Below are 24,893 nucleotides of genomic sequence, written 5' to 3'. Positions count from 1 at the left end.
CTTTGTGCGCAAATAGCGTAAGAATATGTGTCGTTGACGTCACCCCCCCCCCCATGCAGCGGGTGTGAAAATTCATCACTTCACAGTGTTTTGTCCCCTACACGCCTAAACTGGGATCGCGGATTAAGTGGTTAGCGTTGACTCGGTGCGAGTCAGGAAGGCTATTACTGGTGCAGCCGCGGGGTCTGTTGATTTTTTTAAATTATGATTTTGGCCGGGCGGCACGGTGGTGTAGTGGTTAGCGCTGTCGCCTCACAGCAAGAAGGTCCTGGGTTCGAACCCCGGGTCCGGCGAGGGCCTTTCTGTGTGGAGTTTGCATGTTCTCCCCGTGTCCGTGTGGGTTTCCTCCGGGTGCTCCGGTTTCCCCCACAGTCCAAAGACATGCAGGTTAGGTTAACTGGTGACTCTAAATTGACCGTAGGTGTGAATGGTTGTCTGTGTCTATGTGTCAGCCCTGTGATGACCTGGCGACTTGTCCAGGGTGTACCCCGCCTTTCGCCCGTAGTCAGCTGGGATAGGCTCCAGCTTGCCTGCGACCCTGTAGAACAGGATAAAGCGGCTACAGATAATGAGATGAGATGAGATGATTTTGGCCGCCGAGCCAAGTACCTTAGACTTGCACTGACGTTTTGTTTTCATGCTGCGGAGCTATTTGTATGCATTTTAAATTTAAAGGACTTGCCTGTAGGTTTGTGTGTGTTGTTTTATGTTTGGCATCTTTCCGGTTGTAACGCGTGTCTGTGAGAAAATTGGAGGGGAGGGGTAACAGGTGGGCACAGGTGTTGATAAAGCGCAACTGCCCTGGTAATATGTCACATGATTTTCCCGTACTAAAGCAACCTTCGGGGCCGTGGTTTTGTGGTTGGCGCAGTTAATTGTTTGAAACACGTTGTCAGACCGCCATAGACGTCGCCAGACCCATTTTAGGGTAGCTCCAGCCACCCTATCTTATGGCAAAGCCACCCTATATTTTTTGCCCTTTTTTAAATTATTTATATTTTTATTTTTTTTCCCAAAAAAAACAAAGGCAGTAAAGCACTGAACATGAGCCATCAAGAACGCAAGTTAATCCGAACAACAGTTTCTGCTTGCTTATTTATTGTTTAATGCAATATTATTAATATCGTTATGATTCCTCCTCATTGGCTCTGTGTCAAGCGTCACGTCGAGTGGTAGGCTAGTAGGACTTAAAAAACTACGCGGGCATTCTGCAGCAGGCGCGGTGCGGGCTTCCATTGAGTTGGGTTTGCAGAGAGTCAGAATTCTATGCTTTCATTTGCAGACACACACGGTGAGATTGTAATTTGATGTCAGTGGTTTGCATTTGCTTAACTTTACCTAGGCTATATTGAGTCTTCTGTAGAATGTTTACATTATGATTTGTGAAGCACTTGCCCTCTTCAGTTTGCGCAGGAATGCATGACACCTACCATTGGTTTTTTCACATTTTTGTAGTTTAGCTGAAGTTGCTTCAGCAAACAATTAAATGATGAAAGCAATTTTAAAATAGAATAGAAATGGTGGGAAGTGTGTCCCCAAGGTGTGATGCTCTTGAAATAATGAATTGATTGACAGCCTTAGTAGGTGCTCTGAAAAATGTTCGGCGCGCGCTGCGCGCGCACAATACCTTTTCTCCTCTGGGTGCTAAGCTACCCCTGTCTCTCAAACCTAGTGACGTCCCTGCAGACCGCCATCACTACTACACACTATATGAAAAATATTTGCCCCCTTTCGATTTCTAATTGCGTAAACTGTTCCTGGCGCCGGGCCTGGAAAAGGGGCAGAGATGCGCAGCGCCGGAGCAGCATTTTAAAATCCCCGAGGTCCGTGATGCGCAAAGCGCACGCCGAAACATGTTCGCCATATTGAAATGAGAGGGTGAATTACACATCACACAAGAGATCTGTTCCTGAAATTACTTTTAATGGTGTTTGAACTGAATATCATAAGTTTTGAAAAAAAAATCATGTATGTGGCAAGAGTAAGAATAATTTAAGCTTGTTTAATGGTTTGATCTGCCCCATGAGGACAAAAGTTACCTTAACCATGCAGCCTATGGAACTGAGATACATTAACAATCTGGGATCCGTTACACCTACACACACAAAATAATAATTCTGGAGAAAAAAAAATCAGCATGCACCACCATGTTTTAGGCAAAGTTATCCAAGGCAAACATAAGTTGAAACTTTCCACTCTATTGCTTTGGCTTATCGAATGATTTATTTTTAAAATCACAAACAAGGCAGGCTACAACTGCGCTGCTGCACATGTAGTACGGAGTAAACCTGAAAAATAAATCCGATCTGCTCATATGAGCTCCTCTTGAGCTCCTCTTTAGCCTCTTTCAAGATATTGAATAGGGTTTTGATGGCGCATCCAATATGGAAAGCCACGAGAGGCAAAACATGGCCACGTTCACATTACACCACAGGTTCCTGAATGTGGTCCTGGAATGCACCATTTCCCCCTGGTTCAGCTATAATCAGCTAATTAACTAATTATACAAAAGTTAGTAATATACAGACTCACTAATTTGATTGGCTGAGCAGCGTTCCATTAGTGCCTATGTTTAGTATAACCCAACTGGGACGTTACCCCTTTTCGACCCACAAAAAACGGATTCTGTCCTTGTTCAAAGAATCCTGAATGGAATTGGTTCAAGAACCTGTTCCCTGTTGGTCGAAAAGGCGTATCTACTCATTCGTAAGGTTTTTGGGGTTTTTTTTTTGTAGGCTGTAGCCACGATGTCATCATGTTGTCAAAATCAGTGTAACGCATCTCTCATAACGGGGGACAGAACAGTACCATCGTGTGTGTGTGTGTGTGTGTGTGTATTATTTACCACCTGGGGGGGTCCGTATCGTGAAATACCGTGACTGAGGTCTTGAAAATACTGAACGAGGCCTCTGGGCTGAGGTCACAGTATTTCACGATATGGACCGACCTTAAGCTGGGAAATAATATATTTATTTTTTCATCTCATCTCATCTCATTATCTCGAGCCACTTTATCCTGTTCTACAGGGTCGCAGGCAAGCTGGAGCCTATCCCAGCTGACTATGAAGTTTGAAAATGTAAATTTAACAGCTTCATGAAAGTGCACTGATGGTTACCATGGAAACCCCGTGTCTCCTGCACTGCGTTCCTCCCCCGAGTCACGCGTGCGCTCATTCGCTTTTGTGTTCTTGGTCTCAGAGCCGCGTGCACCAAACAGAGACAGAATCAACGTTTAACATCATTAACAATGCACTTTTTAAGGAGATGTTTTAATGTTATTCTTTATTTTTTTATCCAGTTGAATATTTAGCGTGTAGGTATCATGCCGCCATCTTGTGTCTAAGAACTACACTTCCGCGTTGACTACGTCACGCCTGGGCGGGATCACGTACATCATTCCTCAGGTTTCACATAAGAGACTTGGAAACTCCATTTTTCTTTGTCTCTGGTGTCTGAACTCAGCGGAGGACAGACCATAGAGGGACGCTCACCATCGGACCGTCCGAAACCACGACTCTTTCCTGCAAGAGACACGTTTTAGAACGTTCTCCTCCTTCTATCCACCCTTGATCACGGTGGACTCCAGGAAACACGCGCGCTTTTAACTCAAGTGAGTTATAAACCGGTTTTCTCAGTCATTCTTTTAGTACGTACTTGACTGCAACCAAAAGGCAGTTTTATTGGTGTTGGGAGCGGCTGGACCGTCCTAACCTGTCTGATCAGAACTTTCTTCTCACGAGCTACGAAGATCTTCAAAGAAAACTTCAGAGCAACCGCTCGCTCTCTCTCTCTGTCTCTCCGAAGCGCAATCTCCAGCCTGCCTGTCATTTCCACGGAAGAGACTCTGCTTTCTACAGAAGACGAAAGTTGCAGTAAGGAAAGGCACTGGGCACAGATAAATAATATTAGTCTAGACAGTAATTAATTCACTAAGTGTGAAGCAATAGTCAGGAATAAGTGTGTACACTGATTTATTATTTTTGATTCCCTATTATTTGGTATTATTGATTTAAAATTGGTTAATCCATAAGTTTGTGCATGTCTTTCTCTCTCTCTCCTAACATTCTAATTTAATTTAACTCACTCATATTTTGACCTTATTAAGATTTCAGTGAGTTTGATAATGTTATGAGTGTGGAATTTCTTTGTTACTGAGAAAAAGCATGCTCACTAAATCCTGAGGGGTCCCCTCCTCCAAGATTGCAGATAAGACACTCTGGCTCATCCTGGCACGGACACACACGCGTGCACACACACACACACACACACACGAACATAATAAAACATCAGATAAGAACATTCCAAATTTTATAGCTCCCTCATACACACACACACCTTGGCTCAGGCCTAGGGGCCTAACACACACACACACACACACACACACACACACCACAAACACATATATACACACCTCACTGCTTGTATATATTAATTATTATTTTAATCTTTGTATAATAAATTCATTTATTATCAAAGCTGTGTGTGTGTACTCATCTGCTGTTCGATATTCTGAAGTGGCCCAGTCAAAAGAATTCAAGGAAGGTGTAGACAATTTGTAATATGGTAAGTGATCAATAATAATTTGATAAGATACCATAATCTAGCTGTTTGGTAATTTATCCAGGATTAATGGTATGATTCATTAAATGATTCACTAAATGATTCATTGAACGGTTCACCAAATGATTCATTGAACGATTCACTAAATGATTCACGGATTCATTAAATGATTCCTTGATTCGATTCATTGAATGATTCACTTCAACGATCCAAATGAGACTGATTTTATGGAATTATTAAAGATTGATCACTTATCCAAATCTTAAATACACAAATCCTTAATTACACCTACAAGCGTACAAATGTATTTTCAGCTCTTAAAAATGACCGAGGTCCGGACCGCAGGGGCCTCAGAGCTGGCTGCGGCCATGGAGATGAACAAGATGTTAATAGGAAGATAAGATAGTTCAATGACAAATGGAAGTTCGGGTGAGATTGGCTAGTTCATAGCAAAACTGAAAATACCATGTACTGCAAAGACTGGAGAAAGTCTGGCAAAGACAGGCACCAGTAATTTTAAACTCGAAACTATAAAGAAGCACGAAAAGTCAAATGCACACATCGGTACTATGACATCAAAACAGGTGAAGGAGGCTGGTCACTACAGGACAGCATTGCTTTCAGTCCCTGGCTGTCATGAAGTCGGCTGAGCTGGAGAGGATGGAGCTGCTGTTTAGAAACCTTCACACGATTGGAAAGAAGTTGATCCCACCCCAGCTATCAACTTATGGCCTCCTGGAACCTAAGGTCATGAAGACCATTTTTCATGGACCATTCAGACTCATCTGATGATGAATGTAATGAGGACATTTAATGTCTCTCTCTACACATGTTCACACACACACACACACACACACACACACACACACACACACACACACACACACAGACTATTAATAGATAATACATAATATACATAATAATACTTGATAATACACATAATACTTGCATATCAAAACATCAAATGTTTTTCAATGATAAATGTTTTGAACTGGACTTTTAATATTAGAATCAGTTCAATTGTACTGAATGTTATTTTTCATATATGATATTTCATATTGTCAGGGGCTTGAATTTGAGTTCAATAAACAGAATACTCTGTTTATATTTTTGTCTGAATTAGTTGCATGTTTTCAGATAGGGAGCTACCTTAACAGCACTGAATATTACTTACCTTAACAGCACTGAATATACTACTGTAGAGATACATTATATGCTGCCATTCATAATTAAATCTCGAGCTTCCGAACTTTAACGTATCATGATGAAGAAAAAACTGCGATTTCCTGGCAACAAAATTGTGGCTAGTGAAAAGGCTGAATGGCTAGTGACTCAGGAAAACCACTAGCCACAGTGACCGGAGAGCAAAAAAAGTTAATGTAAAGCCCTGCTGGAGACCCCTGTTTATTGTCAAATTACCAGCCAATCTCTATTTTGCCAGTCTTTTCAAAGGTTCTTGAGAAATTAGTAGAATTTTGCAGCACCTGGAAGAGAATAGCATACTTCACAAACAGCAATATGGATTCCGAAAACATCACTCAACATGCATGACCCTCTTGAATTTAGTAGATAAAATCACCTCGGCTATAGAAAAGAATGAATTCACCATTGGAGTTTTTTTGGATCTATCGAAGGCCTTCGATACGGTGGACCACGAAATATTAATGGAGAAACTTAACTGTTAGGGTTTTCATGGCTATGTTTTCACCTGGTTAAAAGATTACTTATCATATGTTTCCAATAATATCTATTCTTCAAATACAAAACCAATCTCCTGTGGCGTTCCGCAAGGTTCTATTCTGGGTCCCCTGTTATTCCTCATCTATATCAACGATTTAGCTTATGTATCTGATAAAATATATGCACTATTATTTACATCACACTCAAATCTTGATATATTAGTAAGTAGAATGAATTGTGAATTAGATAAAATAAACAAATGGTTCCAAGCAAATAAATTGTCCTTAAATGTTAAGAAAACAAATTTTATTATTTTTACGGGGAAGAATAAAAAATACAATAAAGAAAATGTAAAAATAGCTATTAAAAACATACCCATTGATCAAGTAATGCACACACATTTTTAAGGTGTCACCGTTGATGAAAAACTTACTTGGAAAAAACATATCGACCTTATTTGCCAAAAAATTTATAAAAACATAGGTATCATCAGAAAAATTGCAAATATACTATCTTCAAAAACATTCATTATACTATACTACAGTTTGATATATCCCTATCTAGCATATTGTAACATAGTATGGGCTAGTACATACTCTACTTCACTAAAGCCACTACTCCTTCTTCAAAAACGCTTCGTCCGGATCATTTCAAATGTCTCAGACACATTCCCCTCCGCATCGCTGTTTAGTAATCTAAAAGTAATAACTGTATACGATATAAACAAGCTACAAATTTGTCTTTTTGTTCATAAATAATTAACTATAGTTCTTCTATACCAAATAAATTTAAGGGTCTTTTTAACTATAACTCGGATTACCGTCAATACAGTACAAGGCAGCGGAAAATTTGAAACAGATCCGAGTAAAAACCCAGCAACGAATGTTCTCCATGATGTTCAGGTGCCCACAAATTTGGAATAGTTTAAATCGGAACTTACAGCTCTACAAATCATTATCCATCTTTAAGAACATGCTAAAAAATTATCTACTGCACAACCAATCATTTACCTAATTTCCTATTCATTGGTTTTTTATTTCCTCCTTATATCTTGGTTGCATTTCTTAAAGGACCCATGGCATGGTGGTTTGTTGATGCTTTAAACGGGCTCGTGGAGGTTTCCGGATGTTATATCCGCAGCCTTTCTCGAAATGAACCCTCGGCACGTAGATATAGCCTCCTGGGAGAAAGCCCCATTTCAGCGCTTTTCCCAGTGCGTCGTTTTGCTAATGAGAAGCAGGAGGCAGGGAAGGGTAGAGGGTGGGGGCAGGTCTTATCATTAATATTCATGACATGTAAACGTGTTACATCTGATTGGCTAACAGCACTGTGACGCTACCTCCAGTGGGTCAGAACAAGCGGATGTGGGTGTCTTACTATGGCAAGAGAGAAGGAACAAACCACGAAGGGCACGCTGATGTCATTAAGGTGCGACGCGAGGAAATAAAATAAATTCAACAAATGTTTGGGCTTTTACTGAACAAACAAACAAATAAAATGAACGAGTGACTTAAAAAAAAGAATGTGGGTGTCTTTGTAAAAACTGTTTTGATTGGCTATTATAACAGACCATGCTGCATGCTTTTTGGTTTTGTAGCGCAGAGTACCTGGCTAACTGCAGGAAGCGGTTAGCTGCACAACTAATGTAGCCATTGCAAGGCTAACGTGGCACCGATTTTAAAACACGGCAAAACATAAGCTCATAAGTTACAGTCAATTTCCAGACTAAACTCAGTTTAACAGAGCATGCTGCATGCTTTTTGGTTTTGTAGCGCAGAGTACCTGGCTAACTGCAGGAAGCGGTTAGCTGCACAGCTAATGTAGCCATTGCAAGGCTAACGTGGCACCGGTTTTAAAACGTGGCAAAACATAAGCTCATAAGTTACAGTCAATTTCCAGACTAAACTCAGTTTAACAGAGCATGCTGCATGCTTTTTGGTTTTGTAGCGCAGAGTACCTGGCTAACTGCAGGAAGCGATTAGCTGCACAGCTAATGTAGCCATTGCAAGGCTAACGTGGCACCGATTTTAAAACACGGCAAAACGACTTAACAGTTATACACTTACTTGTTCGGTGTTTGTGGCTGATGTGTCAGGGATGCTTGGTACGGACCCAGGCTTCAGTGACAGTTGATGTGCAAAACCTGCCCTGTACTGTCCCAAGTTGTGGAAACATTCATCAGGAAAATGCTTCCGACAAACATACACCGTCTTAGGTAGACTCGACGGCGTATTACTGGAGTAAATAAAATTAAGCCACTGCGTCTTCAGGGGCTCTCCCGTCGGCAGTAAAAACAGACTCCTTTCTGTGTTGTCACATCCATGTACAGCGCAACTTCCATGTTTGGTGGCAACTTTTGAGCTGGGCGGGCAATCCATACTGTGGGTGGGAATCTAGAGGGGGGGCGTGGGGATCATCTCCCTTGCTGACGTAGGCAAGGGAAGAGCTTCTCAATACGCCGTTTTGACGCGCCATTCTCAAATGTTGGGCATAGTTTGGTTTACACATTATGAAATTTCTAGCCACTGGGGTGACTTAAGAAGGTCAGAGGAACTCATTTTAACGTTAAAAAACCTCAGAAAGTGAAAATTTCATGCCATGGGACCTTTAAGTTGTTGTATTTTTTCGTTATTATTTGTTTAGTTATTATTTATCGAATTGATATAATTTGCTTGTTAACTTAGTTGCTAAATTTTCACTAATTAGTCATTTTTTGTTATTTCTTTACTTATTACTTTCGTTAATTTACTTAATATTAGTTATTATCTATTTATGTGTTATCATTTAGTTGTTATGGTTATTAGTTGTTGTTTTACTCTTTTGTTTCATCACCTTTAGTTATTATAATTAATCCGTTGTAATACTAGGAAACATGGGGAAGAACTCTTATAGACCTTATGGGTCTCCACCTTCCCCAGCACAATCCAAATGTCTTTTGTTTAGATGTCTTTATGTATTGTTTTTAATTGTGTGAAAAAAAGAAAAAAACTGAATCTCAAGAGGAGGTGGATCATGCAGCAGACAACGACCATAAGCACACAAGTCATTCTACCAAAGAATGGTTAAAGAAGAATAAAGTTAATGTTTTGGAATGGCCAAGTCAAAGTCCTGACCTTAATCCAATCGAAATGCTGTGGAAGGACTTGAAGCAAGCAGCTGATGCGAGAAAACCCACCAACATCTCAGAGGTGAGGCTGTTCTGTACGGAGGAATGGGCAAAAATTCCTGTTGTTTCAGATATTCAGACCGATTACTAGGACTGTGAGTTACATTCTCTGAAGTTCCAGCACTGCAAATGATTTGAGTGGCAGATGACTTCTAGATGGTGTTACTACCATTACGACACATCATCAGTTGGGTACGTCCACATCACTGGGTGTTTTGGCCTTTGATGACAACATACCCTCAGCTGAGGCAAGCAACCTCTACCAGCTTGAACAGTTCTGAAAAAAGGAATGGGGGAATGACTGTGTAACCTCGGTGAATATGATAAACTAATAGAAGCTTAGATCAATACTAAATCAAGTGCAGCAGTAACAGCCAATCAGGTAACTACAGCGCCATTGCCGGAGGGAGGGAGAATAATTAGAGCAAGAGCAGAACGCTAGAGGCGGCAGAGGGAAAAGTTGAAAACGAGAGGAAAAGAAAAAGTAAATAGGAGTAAAAGAAGTGTATTTTGAGGTTTTATATCTTGTTTTTCTTTCATTCTTGGGAAAAAATTTTATTCACCTGCTGTCCACATTGCTGGATCCTGTTTTATTTGAGTTTTGAACGAGGATTTGGCCAGGTTTTTTAGTTGGGATCACTGGTGTGTGAAAACACCTGGAGCTGTGGAAAGCAGATGGCGAGCCACCCATAGGAGAGACACTGGGAGGATCACCTATTCTGCAAAAGTCACCTGCACACTGTGGACAAAGACACTGATTCTAACATTTGGATCATGGTAGGACAAAACTATCAGGTTTTTGCAGCAATACACAGTGAATTTCATTTGGACTGATAAAAGACTTAACTAAAGGATTGGTGATACACCAAACTGTGTAAATTTGAGTTATTGCTTATATACATTGATCTGTGAGATCTGAGATTTGAGTTGTATTTTTGATATTTTATTGAACTGTGTTTCTTTCTTTTTATTCTGGGACATTTTTTCTGAGACAGTGTTGCATCAATGGAGGAGAAGCTGATTATGGAAGTGTCAAAGAATCCCTACAACTGCGACATTTTCCCACAACAGCCAACATCCTATAGCCGGGATTATAGATGTGCTGTGACTGCTCCAGACAGGAAATAAATTCAGCTATAGGTATAATCATAGTTATAGTTATACGTATAGGTATAGCTATAGTAATAGTTATAGTTAACGGTGTTGTGGGATTAGCTCATAAAACAGCACTCAATATTTCCTACCATAAGCACCTAAATAAAATTATTAAAATTATAAAATAATATTTTTATTAATCTGACACTTGTGTACCATCCTGTTGTAGCTTTCGTCATCTTTTTCAAGAGAATTAATATCAAGAATGCATGACATTGCAAAGAATATTATAGAGTCAGTGTGGACACAAAAGAAGGCAGTGGCGCATATGACGTCACACATGCAGCACCACTGACCTACAAATTGATGCAATCTAATGGCGGACAAGCTTTTAGTGATTTTTGGAACAGAATTCAGATGCAAAAATTTCTTTTGAACAAATTTCTTATTTATCAGTGAACTTTACAACCTATTTGAGCATATCACACACAGGAAAATCTGAGATTTTATGATGTCATTTTGGAAAGACTAGCACTGTAAAGATCAATAATATTTAAATAAAATCCTTTTACTTGTACATAGTGAATGAGGAGGGTCTTCAACACCAAAAGAAATTACCAAAAGGCTGATACTTAGTCTACAGTACCATGAAGATGGTTACTGTAAAGTCTACCATATAAAGTATCTTTTAGTTACAAATAAAAAAACAATCATATTATACCATATCATATCATATCAGTTTCAATAACTGGAATAAAGCAGTGACTGCTACTGCTGTGAAAGGGCAGCTGATAATTAGGGAAAGACCTCGTGACGAACTGGAGGCCTGAAGGATTCAGGTGAAGTTCCATTAAAATAAAAGTTTGCATCACAAACAGCAGGGACTAATAAGTGATTGAATTACGGTTAATCATGATTGAACCAGGTACCTCCAGATCTTTAACATATTTAACTAACATGTTCCTAACTTCACTCTTTTAGCCAAAGAACACAAGAGTTTTACTTTATGAATAAAAAAAAGTGATCTGTTTCACACTCACCTCATATGGAATTTGCTATAATAAACCCTACATGAGCTACATTTGAGACAATGTTATATTTGCTGCAATAGTATAGAACCTTGAACAAAGTTTTGGGGAGGTTCTACCTGAGATTTGAACTTTGATTACTGGATTCAGAGTCCAGAGTGCTAATCAGCACACTACGGAACCAAGATGCCACCTGAGCTCCAACCTCCTCACAACCATTATGGCACTCAATCTTACAGCCAGCTTATAATATATACACCATACAGTGTATTGTGTATATTGTATTTTAAGAAATAATAAAATTGAATTACACAAATAAAATGTGCAAAGGTTATTTCATAAAACATTTATAGTTATTTCACAGTTGCATACACAATATATAAATTAGTGTACATATAAATGACTAGACTTGGACATATTAGTTTATCCTGTTAACTATACATCTGTTTCAAGAATATTCCTATTGATTTAAATTTAATAAATGAAAGATAGCAATCATTAGGACTGTTTAGAAGTGGAGAAATGGTCAGGTATGTCACCACCATCATTAAATCCTCAGTTTCATAATTTAAAATATTTGTTTTTCTCATGAAAGCAGATATTGTTTATAAAAACACCCGATTCCATTTAGCTTATGAATTAAATATTAATCAGTAAAAAACAAACATACATGTTACTGTTTGTGGTGACAAAAGGAGCTGTCTGTGTGCATTTATAACAGTAGAATAGGTTGAAATGTTAAATAGCGTTGTTAAGTTACTGTGTGCGTTTTCTGATCAGGCTTCGAGCTAACAGTGCAATGCTGCTGAAAGTAGAAGTGGTAGAAGAGACATCCATATCATGGAAAGTGAGCTGGCAATCACTGGTGGCATGGAATTACCTGCAAAATATAAACATATACATGAAATTAAATGTAAACAAATACATATTTAAACCTAAAAATATACAAGAAATTTGAGTTTGGATTATTTACAATTAATAAGCACTAATTAATAAATAACAGTAATATCTTTGCGTGTTGGTACTGACTAATAACATGGGTGACATTGATGGAGTTTGGCTCAACAGGAAAGGTCAAGCTGTTAACTCCTTTGGCAAGGACGTCTTTCACTTTGGTGTCAGTCACGTTAGCACCAGAAAGGAAAGACATGAGGCTGTGTGTCACAATAGAACCATTCCTGAAATTGCACAAACAAAGAGATACAGGTTAAAATTCAACCATTAATCAACAAAGAAATAAACATTCAGAGCCATATCCGCCTTCTTACGGTACCTGAACTGGAAGATTTGCATGAGATGGAAGTTTTTGAAGGCTTTCTTGTACAATGGTTCAATCTAAGAAGAAGAAGATGAATTAGATGATCAAAAACCAACAGATAAAATGTTATGTCAATTGAACTGGATTTCACTGAAATTGAAAGTGAAAATTGAAACAAAAGGGCAAAAGTCACACATGTCCTGCACACACACTGAACAGAAATGCATGATTAGAACCAGATGTGTTCTTCGGGTTGTCTTATATGGCAATAGAAGTTTTCATGTGGTAAAATCTCTCATGTTTAGAAGAATTAAATAAATTGTAAATGGTGGCATTGTCTGGAAAACATACCTCACGAGTGACTTTTTCAGCTTTGTCTTTAAATTGTTTAGAATTTGGGTTAGCCAGTGCTGGAACAAAGGTTTCCTTGATGCGGAAGATCAATGTGAAAACTTCAGTTACTGGTGCATTTGTTGTAGTTGTGCCAGCTGTGTTCGGGGGCGAAGTCTTGCCCGCTGTAAGGTTGATCTCATCTGTGATTGCGGGTGACGTCATGTCCATTGTGGGGTCGATCTCAGCTGTGCTTGCGGGTGAAGTCGGGTCCACTGCAGAGCCCACCTGAGCTGCACTTAGGGCTGAAGTCATGACCATTGAAGATGATTAGAATAGAATAGTGGACCATAACAAAATTGAAATAAAAATTAGAAACTGATGCTGATTAAACAGAAACAAGGCAATGTGCTTCATAAAGCTCAGCCGAATCACAGATCTGTTTAATCTATGACTATCATCTCTGAGGTAAACTGCAGAGTCAGGGGCGGCTCATATCAATGGACTAGCAGGATTAAACACAAACGCACACACACTCCAAAGGTAAAAGAAAAATAAATATAAGGTTCCATATTTTAAGCATTCACATCACCTTATCTGCGATTAACAAATATTTTAAAGAGGATTCTTTGTGATTTTTTTTAGACCGAGTGTAACAGCACCACTGTTACACTCGGCTTTATCCTGTTCTACAGGGTCGCAGGAAAGCTGGAGCCTATCCCAGCTGACTATGGGCGAAAGGCGGGGTACACCCTGGACAAGTCACCAGGTCATCACAGGGCTGACACATGGACACAGAGAACCATTCACACCTACGGTCAATTTAGAGTCACCAGTTAACCTAACCTGCATGTCTTTGGACTGTGGGGGAAACCGGAGCACCCAGAGGAAACCCACACACACATGGGGGGAACATGCAAACTCCGCACAGAAAGGCCCTCGCCGGCCACGGGGCTCAAACCCGGACCATCTTGCTGTGAGGCGACAGCGCTAACCACTACACCACCGTGCCGCCACAACACGAGATATCAGGATAAATCATGAGATCGCTCACTATTCATCACAGAATTCATAGATTAATGAAGATAAATCTTAGAAACAAGAGCAGATTGTACAAATTTGACAATTTTGTGGTTTACTGCCAATGTTATTGTCTCACAAATGTCATAGTTCTCTAGGAACTTTAGTATAATATGTAAACTGCCAACACTTAATTTTATAACAATCACCTAAAAATTAATCTACAATGCTATTTCTAGCAAATATATTTGAGCAGGATAATAGAAGTGACTACAGAAACTGAGATGAAGTTCAGTGAACACTTACCAATCAGACACAAAACGGCCAGTATAATCTTCCTGTCCATGGTGTTGTTTATAACCTAAAAGTTAATTATATATTAGATTATATATCAGCTATGCAAGCAAAATGTTTCTGTGGCTGTATATATCTTCATGGATTTTATGTGTGTGTGTGTGTGTGTGTGTGTGTGCGTGGGTGGATGAGTGGGGGTGGGATTTTCCCAAACCTGAACTTGATCCAATAAAACATCTGACCTATCAGGTAATTGATTACATGTAACGTTGTCTGAGCACGTACTATTTTTCCCGAACATCTTTGTACATCCTTGTTGCATCAATAGAGAAGAAGCTGATTGTAGAAGTGTCAAAGAATCCCTACAACTGCTATATTTTCCGACAAAAACCAACAACCGATAGTCGGGATTATAGTTGTACTGTGACTGCTCCAGACTGGAACTAAATTCAGGTATAGGTATAATCATAGTTATAGTTATATGTATAGTTATAGTTAAGTGTTGTGGGATTGGGTCATAAAATAGCACTCGATATTCCCTATTATAAGCACCTAAAATAAAATTATTAAAATTATAAAATAATATAATTGTTATGACACTTGTGTACCATCCCATTGTAGGTTTCGTCAACTTTTTCAAAAGAATTAGTATAAAGGACGCACGCCATTGCAGAGAATATTATAGAGTCAGTGTGGACACAAAAGAAGGCAGTGGCGCATATGACGTCACACATGCAGCACCACTGACCTACAAATTGATCCAATCTAATGGCGGACAAGCTTTTAGTGATTTTTGGAAGAGAATTCAGATGCAAAAATTTCTTTTTCGAACAAATTTTTTTATTTAACAGTGACCTTTACAACCTATTTGAGCATATCACACACAGGAAAATCTGGGATTTTATGTCATTTTGGAAAGACTAGCACTGTAAAGATCAATAATATTTAAATAAAATCCTCTTACTTGTACATAGTGAATGAGGAGGGTCTTCAATGCCGAAAGAAATGACCAAAACGCTGATATTTAGTCTACAGTGCTATGAAGATGGTTACTGTAAAGTCTACCATATAAAGGTTTTTTTAGTTACAAATGAAAAACAATGATCATATCATATCATATATCAATTTCTATATCTGGAATAAAGCAGTGACTGCTACTGCTGTGAAAGGGCAGCTGACAATTAGGGAAAGACCTCGTGACGAACTGGAGGCCTGAAGGATTCAGGTGAAGTTCCATTAAAATAAAAGTTTGCATCACAAAAAGCAGGGACTAATAAGTGATTGAATTATGGTTAGCCATGATTGAACCAGGTACCTCCAGATCTTTATTAACATGTTTATCTAACATGCTCCCAACTTCACTCTTTTAGCCAAAGAACACAAGAGTTTTACTTGATGAATAAAAAACAATGCAGATGTGTTTCATTCACCTCAGTTGGAATTTGCTACAATAAACCCTACATGAGCTACATTTGAGGCAATGTTATATTTGCTGCAATAGTATAGAACCTTGAACAAAGTTTGGGGAGGTTCTACCTGAGATTTGAACTTTGATTACTGGATTCAGAGTCCAGAGTGCTAATCAGCACACCACGGAACCAAGATGCCACCTGAGCTCCAACCTCCTCACAACCATTATGGCACTCAATCTTACAGCAAGCTTATAATATATACACCATACAGTGTATTGTGTATTGTATTTTATGATATAATAAAACTGAATTACACAAAATGTGCAAAGGTTATTTCATAAAACATTTATAGTTATTGCACACTCCCATACACAATATATACATTACTGTACATATAAATGACTAGACTTTGACATCTTAGTTTATCCTGTTAACGATACATCTGTTTCAAACTATACATCTGTTTCAAGAATATTCTTATTGATTTAAATTTAATAAATGAAAGCAAGGGCGTAACAACGGTGTTGATATTGGTGGGGACATAATTTGGCCAAGCGCCCCAGTGCGCCATGGTCGTCGCACGAAATGTGGCCTACACTGTACAAATGATTGGTTGTCCATTCCTTTGTGTTATTTTGATTTTTAGCACCAGGAACACTTAGTCTTAGACTTAGGCTAACATCTGCATGTATACGGGCAATACATTATCACACAGAGAAAGTGGACATTGAAGTTGCTGTGAATTTCGCTGTAGTGGATGACCTACACAAAATACAACAACACAATCAATCAAAATTATGTGCTGCTGCTTCATTTTCACACAACTTTTACTATTTTCACACATTTGAAACATCATGTGCTTCCTTTTGAGTTACTGCAATTTCAGAATCTGGAAGTAATGTAGGTATGGGTGGTAGAAGTGTGAAGAGTTTTGGTAGTTGTGCATTTTGCAAAAATGTTTATTCATTAAGTTGAAAGGGTTAAGTGACAATTGTTTCACATTTTTACATTTTCACATTTTATTGCAGAGGTTACATACATACGCATATACACATATACATGCAAACAATGAGCAAGAAAAAAGTAAATATAAGTAAACATTTAGCATTACCTACAAGCATTTATTAGTGTGAGAGAGAGAGAGAGAGAGAGAGAGAGAGAGAGAGAGAGAGAGAGAGAGAGAGAGAGATTGCAAACAGAAACTCCTTGCTGTTACAGTAAATATAAGTAAACATTTAGCATCACCTACAAGCATTTATTAGTGTGTGTGTGAGAGAGAGAGACAGACAGACAGAGATTGCAAACAGAAACTCCTTGCTGTTACAGGATCATATGACAAAAATGTCATATTATGTCCGCCTTACGTTTTCTTTTATTGCCCGACATCACTGCCTGTGTGCTGTTTTGCTGTATCAGCGAGCTGGATGCTGATTTTACCGCTTGCTACTGCTTACAGCCAATGACAACAAAAAACCATAGCAACGTCAAGGCAACGGGAGGTGGGCCAATCAAAAACCATAGCAACGTCAAGGCAACGGGAGGAGGGCCAATCAAAAACCATAGCAACGTCAAGGCAACGGGAGGTGGGCCAATCAAAAACCATAGCAACGTCAAGGCAACGGGAGGAGGGCCAATCAAAAACCATAGCAACGTCAAGGCAACGGGAGGTGGGCCAATCAAAAACCATAGCAACGTCAAGACAACGGGAGGAGGGCCAATCAAAAACCATAGCAACGTCAAGGCAACGGGAGGTGGGCCAATCAAAAACCATAGCAACGTCAAGGCAACGGGAGGTGGGCCAATCAAAGCTTCATAAACCTTTTTTACCTGCTGTCCCCACCAATAGTCAGCCGTCTTTGAGAGGTCTGTTCACAACTGAAAATCAGCTGGAAGCGATACCGCGTTTGGTGGTTTTATTCAGCGTTTCCCGCATCGCGGCTTCTCCATTCAAAAATGGTATGGACATTTTAAACTCAGCTGAATATTGGTATGGACGCGTCCATACGCATTTTTACGCCCATGAATGAAAGACAGCAATCAATAGGACTGTTTAGAAGTGGAGAAATGTTCAGGTATGTCACCACCATCATTAAATCCTCAGTTTCATCATTTAAAATATTTGTTTTTCTTATGAAAGCAGATATTGTTTATAAAAACACCCGATTCCATTTAGCTTATGAATTAAATATTAATCAGTAAAAAGCAAACATACATGTTACTGTTTGTGGTGACAAAAGGAGCTGTCTGTGTGCATTTACAACAGTAGAATAGGTTGAAATGTTAAATAGCGTTGTTAAGTTATTGTGTGTGTTTTCTGATCAGGCTTAGAGCTAACAGTGCAATGCTGCTGAAAGTAGAAGTGGTAGAAGAGACATCCATATCATGGAAAGTGAGCTGGCAATCACTGGTGGCATGGAATTACCTGCAAAATATAAAAATAGACATGAAATTAAATGTACACAAATACATATTTAAACCTAAAAATATACAAGAAATTTGAATTTGGATTATTTACAATTAATAAGCACTAATTAATAAATAACACAGTAATTTATTCGCCTGTTGATACTGACTAATAACAAGGGTGACATTGATGGAGTTTGGCTCAACAGGAAAGGTCAAGCTGTTAACTCCTTTTGCAAGGACGTCTTTCACTTTGGTGTCAGTCACGTTAGCACCAGAAAGGAAAGACATGAGGCTGTGTGTCACAATAGAACCATTCCTGAAATTGCACAAACAAAGAGATACAGGTTAAAATTCAACCATTAATCAACAAAGAAATAAACATTCAGAGCCATATCCGCCTTCTTACGGTACCTGAACTGGAAGATTTGCATGAGATGGAAGTTTTTGAAGGCTTTCTTGTACAATGGTTCAATCTAAGAAGAAGAAGTTGAATTAGGTGATCAAAAACTAACAGATAAAATGGCTTATTATTTAGCCATAGATAAAGTTAGCAATAACAACTAATATGCGATGAGACTTACAAATGCTTTAAATCATATTCAAATGGTGCCTCATGTTATGTCAATTGAATTGGATTTCACTTAAATTGAACATGAAAATTTGAACAAAAGCGCAAAAGTCACACATGTCCTGCACACACTGTGAACAGAAATGCATGATTAGAACCAGATGCATTCTTCAGGTTGTCTTATATGGCAATAGGAATCTTCATGTGGTAAAATCTCTCATGTTTAGCAGAATTAAATAAATTGTAAATGGTGGCATTATCTGGAAAACATACCTCACGAGTGACTTTTTCAGCTTTGTCTTTAAATTGTTTAGAATTTGGGTTAGCCAGTGCTGGAACAAAGGTTTCCTTGATGCGGAAGATCAACGTGAAAACTTCAGTTACTGGTGCATTTGTTGCAGTTGTGCCAGCTGTGTTCGGGGGCTTAGTATCATCTGTGATTGCGGGTGAAGTCACGTCCATTGTGGGGTCAGCTGTGCTTGCGGGTGAAGTCGGGTCCGCTGCAGAGCCCACCTGAGCTGCACTTAGGGCTGAAGTCATGACCATTGAAGATGATTAGAATAGTGGACCATAACAAAGTTGAAATCAAAATTAGAAACTGATGCTGATAAAACAGAAACAAGGCAATGTGCTTCATAAAGCTCAGCTGAATCACAGATCTGTTTAATCTATGACCATCATCTCTGAGGTAAACTGCAGAGTCAGGGGCGGCTCATATCAATGGACTAGCAGGATTAAAACACACACACACACACACTCCAAAGGTAAAAGAAAAATAAATATAAGGTTCCATATTTTAAGCATTCACATCACCTTATCTGTGATTAACAAACATTTTAAAGAGGATTCTTTGTGATTTTTTTTTAGACCGAGTGTAACAGCACCACTGCCAGAATGATGTGAAGCGAGGCTGTGGGTGAACTGGAACTTGCCCAGTGCTGGAGGCAGGGATACGCTCTACTGGAGGTGCATACAGCCAATCAGTGCCAGTGTATAACATGACTACACAGTGTGACACACCCACTGAGTTTTGAGCCCCATTGGGTTAATATATTCTAGTCCATGTTGGTGACGTTTCCGTAACACGTCGCCAGGAGGCGCAGTACAGACTCACTCACAGGTGGAATGAATGTGAATGAAGTGGATTATTTACTCTACCATCATTCTTCCACGAAAATTATTTTGGAGGAGAAACGGAAAGTTGATGGACTGAACACATGTATATCAAAGTACAAATTACACAAAAGGACAAATGAAAAAACTAAGTTCAGTGTTTTTTGCTTGAATAAAAGGGTTAGAACTTTTCTGTGTACTCTTTTTGTTATTCAGATGAAACACAGTTCAGATTCAAATGCCAAAAGTTATATATAAACTTTTAAATTATATATTAATTATAGATGTTATTCACTGCCCCTACCCCTTGCAGGAAGTAAACAATGATAATAAAAAGAAAGCAGTGTGTATTTTCCATGGAACATTTGGAATATTTCTCCCCTGTACTACTCTTCTCTGTTTGACCAACTGCAACATTTCCTGAGTATAGATCATCAGATGTGATCTGCAAATGACAAGAACCATCTCAAATAAGGACTTGATGGATGACATCAAAACAGGGTTTCAACCCAACCCTTGTGATGTAATGATATTCAAATCCACATGCTACCACCATCATGCTGTTTATACAATGAAGCCTTCTGAAGTAATCTGTCTCACTAACATTCTGAAAGGAACACTTCGTCTGTTTCTTACGGAAGCCGCAAGAGGCCCTTCATATAATCTTTTTTTATTCACCTTGTTATCCCGAGATAACGACATAATTAATTCAGGATCTCGAGAAAACAACACAACTAATTCGAGATCTCGAGAAAACAAAACTGTTATTCCGAGACAAAGACATAATTAATTCAGGATCTCGAGAAAACAACACAACTAATTCGAGATCTCGAGAAAAGAAAACAATTATTCCGTGATCTCGATAAAACAAGGCAATTATTCCATGATTTCGAGAAAACAAGACAATTATTCCGTGATCTCGAAAAAACAATACCATTATTATTATTTCATGATTTCGAGAAAACAGCTGAGATTTCTAGCAGAGCTGCCCCCCCCGTGGGTCAGACAACGAAGACCTAGAAATTTTGAAATTATCCCTTATTAAAAGGCTTAATGCAATCTCTCCCTGTGTCAACCCCTGATCAAAATTTTGCCTTATTAGGTGATCGATTATTCCAGACATTCTAATGACCAAAGTTGCGTCTATACAGAATGAGAAATAGCCCCAAACTCAGCATATCACAAGTCTCTTGGCGCACCTGAATGAACCATTTCTCAGCTGTTTACTCGAGATCATGAAACAAATGTTTTGTTTTCTCGAGATCACAGAATAATTGTTTTATTTTCTCGAGATCTCGAAATAACGGTTTTGTTTTCTCGAGATCTCGAATTAGTTGTGTTGTTTTCTCGAGATCCTGAATTAATTATGTCTTTATCTCGGGATAATAAGGTGAATAAAAAAAGGATTATATGAAGGGCCTCTCTCGGCTTCCGTAGTTTCTATACTTCAGTACAGTTATGCAGCGAAGCGAAAACAAGACACTGATAAGTTCTTTGTGATAAAAGGTCAAGCACTCAACACGAGATATCAGGATAAATCATGTGATCGCCCACTATTAATCACAGAATTCATAGATTAATGAAGATAATGAAGATAAATGTTAGAAACAAGAGCAGATTGTACAAATTTGACAATTTTGTGGTTTACTGCCAATGTTATTGTGTCACAAATGTCACAGTTCTCGAGGAACTTTAGTATAATGTGTAAACTGCCAACACTTAATTTTATAAAAATAGCCTAAAAATTAATCTACAATGTTATTTCTATACATTTGAGCAGGATAGAAGTGACTACAGAAACTGAGATGAAGTTCAGTGAACACTTACCAATCAGACACAAAATGGCCAGTATAATCTTCCTGTCCATGGTGTTGTTCATAACCTAAAAGTTAATTATATATCAGATTATATATCAGCTATGCAAGCAAAATGTTTCTGTGGCTGTATATAACTTCATGGATTTTGAAAAGTTCAATATAAATAAAGTCACAGCAGCAATAATAATAATAATAATAAATTACAGATGTATAATTATAATTAGATATTATGACTAGCTTTAATTAATTTAATTAATTATATTCTTTGTATATTTAAAGCAATTTTCTTGACATCATAGAAAATATTCTGTCATGTACTCTGCAAGTAAATATAAAATTTTTAAGCGTAATATTTCAGTGAATATTAAATATCTTAATATTTAAATTGTCTATAAGAGCCTGATACATTTTATATCATCTTACAGTCTGGTGATTCTCGGGAGAAAGTAAAGTAATAACTCACCTGAGTCCACAGGTAGCAGAGATGGAGTGTTCTCAGTCTAGTGGCAAAGTCTAAAATATCGAGCAGGTAAATGGGATATTTATTCAACAGGAGTAACAACGTATTTACTCTCATGATGCGAAATCCATTATGTCAAAAGGGCCTGGAAGCCAATCACAGCTTGTCTGACAACCTGAAAAACAACATTATTACCAAATGACATTTCCTGCATTTTTCATTTGTTTGTTTGTTTGTTTATTTATTTATAGCAGGATAAAGAAAGGGTAAAAATAAAATTTAGAATGTGATTCTAAATTAGATAAATGTTAATGCTCTCAGAGGATTTTCTGTTGGAAGCCATGGCCTAATGATTAGAGAAGCAGCTTTTGGACCAAAAGGTCACAGGTCTGAGTCCCTGGACCAGCAGGAATCACTGAAGTGCCCTTGAGTAAAACACCTGACCCCCCCCAACTGCTCCCCAGGCTGCTTTGGGTCTGTTGTACGTCACTCTGGATCAGAGCGTCTGCAAAATGCCTGTAATTTCGTTCATACTGTACGCTGAGACCACACCCTTGTGTCACCATTCTCTGTACAACACTTTAAAAAGACAAAATCTGATCTTTTTAAAATGAATACTTTAATGAAGACATTTATTTTCACTCACAAATTACAATCTTGTTTATAAGTACAGTAAATATAATGTTTAACTAGTAAAACTAAACGCATTCCTCAGATCATTCCAATTCAGTTGCACTGGATGTGAAAAAAATACCATTGAAATCATGAATTTTAGTTGAAGTCCCACCAAAACTTTTTAATCAGAAACACTTTTCTATCCCTCTTCAAACCATCAGATGAAGTTATCGTGCCAGGACAGAAAAGAAGTAAACAACTCAGTTGATCAGTTTGGGCTGAAGCATGTGTCTTGAGCACATGCAGTTATAACCGTCAGATGTTCCTGGACTTTCTGGTTGGTGCTGTTAGTCTATGGGTGAGAACACATTAGCTGAAATTGAGCTGGCATTCATTCCTCTGCAGCCTGTCATATTTGCAATCGTGCATGCCAGCTTGTAATACTTCTGTATCACGGTCTGGTTTGGGAATTGCACCATCTCGGATCACAAGACCCTACAGCGGATAGTGAGGACAGCTGAGAAGCTCATCAGAGTCTCTCTTCCCTCCATCACAGACATTTACACTACACGCTGCATCAGGAAAGCCACCAGCATCATGGCTGACCCCACACACCCCTCACACAATCTCTTCACCTTCCTGCCGTCTGGAAAAAGGTACCAAAACATTTGGGCCTTCACAGCCAGACTCTGCAATAGTTTCTTCCCACATGCTATCAGACTCCTCAACTCTGAGGGACTGGACTGATTCTCACAGACTGTTGATCACACCCCTCCAAAAGCAAAATGTTTCTGTGGCTGTATACATCTTCATGGATTTTATGTGTGCGCGCGTGTTAATCCTTCAAAAGCACTTTGTAACTTTTTAAAAAGTTCAAAATAAATAAAGTTGCAGCAACAACAACAACAATAATAATTTTTGTTTGGGCTGGGGCAGGTTTTTAGTTTAGTTTTGTTTCACAGTGCTCGTCATAAATCCATACAGAACTGATTGACAGGCGAAAATTACAGGACGGATAGACCCAATTGGCAATTTTCTCTTGCACAAATACAAAAACATAAAAATATAGATTACTATTAAACTATAAAAATATACAAGACTGTTGATCACACCCCTCCCACTGCAATCTTTGCACAGTGGACAATAATGCACTACTGCTTACACTGGTTGCAATGTCTTTCTCTCTCTCTCTCTCTCTCTCTCTCTATCACACACACACACACGGTTTACATCTATTTATTCCATTTTCATACACTACCTCAATTCCTCATGCCATTCGACTCCTCAACTCGGACTGATTCTCATGGCCTGTTGAACACACCACTCACACTGCAGTCTTTTGCACAGTGGACAATAATGCACTATTGCCTTACAATGTTTACAATGTCTCTCACACACAAGGTTGACATTTATTTATTCCCTTTCATATATTACCTCCATGTGCAAACTTAACTCTGCACTTTATGTTGTTTGTGTCGTTTATTGTTGATCTATTGTGTCATTTACCATCTGCCATGTTGGACTTATTGCACTCTTGCACTTTATGTTGTTATATGTAGGCCTGTAGTCCTATGATGTTTAATGTAGCACCATGGTCCTGGAGAAACATAGTTTTGTTTAAACTGGGTACTGTACCAACTGTACAGTGGTGCTTGAAAGTTTGCGAACCCTTTAGAATTTTCTGTTTCTGCATGAATATGACCTAAAACATCATCAGATTTTTACACACGTCCTAAAAGTAGATAAAGAGAACCCAGTTAAACAAATGAGACAAAAATATTATACTTGGTCATTTATTTATTGAGGAAAATGATCCAATATTACATATCTGTGAGTGGCAAAAGTATGTGAACCTCTAGGATTAGCAGCTGATATGAAGGTGAAATTAAAGTCAGGTGTTTTCAATCAATGGGATGACAATCAGGTGTGAGTGGGCACCCTGTTTTATTTAAAGAACAGGGCTTTATCAAAGTCTGATCTTCACAACACGTTTGTGGAAGTGTATCATGGCACAAACACAGGACATTTCTGAGGACCTCAGAAAAAGCGTTGTTGATGCTCATCAGGCTGGA

At 38.6% G+C, this 24,893-nt stretch overlaps 1 protein-coding gene across 1 annotated transcript; it reads right to left on the bottom strand.

Annotated features, from left to right (window-relative positions):
- Positions 1–17,008: 17,008 nt before the first annotated feature.
- LOC132882893 (uncharacterized) lies at positions 17,009–22,312 on the bottom strand. The gene is made up of 6 exons (XM_060915995.1): positions 22,210–22,312; positions 21,757–21,811; positions 19,090–19,346; positions 18,660–18,721; positions 18,416–18,564; positions 17,009–18,264 (listed from the first exon to the last, which is right to left on the bottom strand). The coding sequence occupies exons 2-6, from the start codon at positions 21,806–21,808 to the stop codon at positions 18,173–18,175; spliced, it is 612 nt and encodes a 203-aa protein (XP_060771978.1). The 5' UTR covers positions 21,809–21,811; positions 22,210–22,312; the 3' UTR covers positions 17,009–18,172.
- Positions 22,313–24,893: the final 2,581 nt, after the last annotated feature.

Source organism: Neoarius graeffei, chromosome 3 (assembly GCF_027579695.1).
Source record: "Neoarius graeffei isolate fNeoGra1 chromosome 3, fNeoGra1.pri, whole genome shotgun sequence".
Lineage (NCBI taxonomy): Eukaryota > Metazoa > Chordata > Actinopteri > Siluriformes > Ariidae > Neoarius > Neoarius graeffei.
This window is presented reverse-complemented; position numbering and strand designations above follow the sequence as displayed.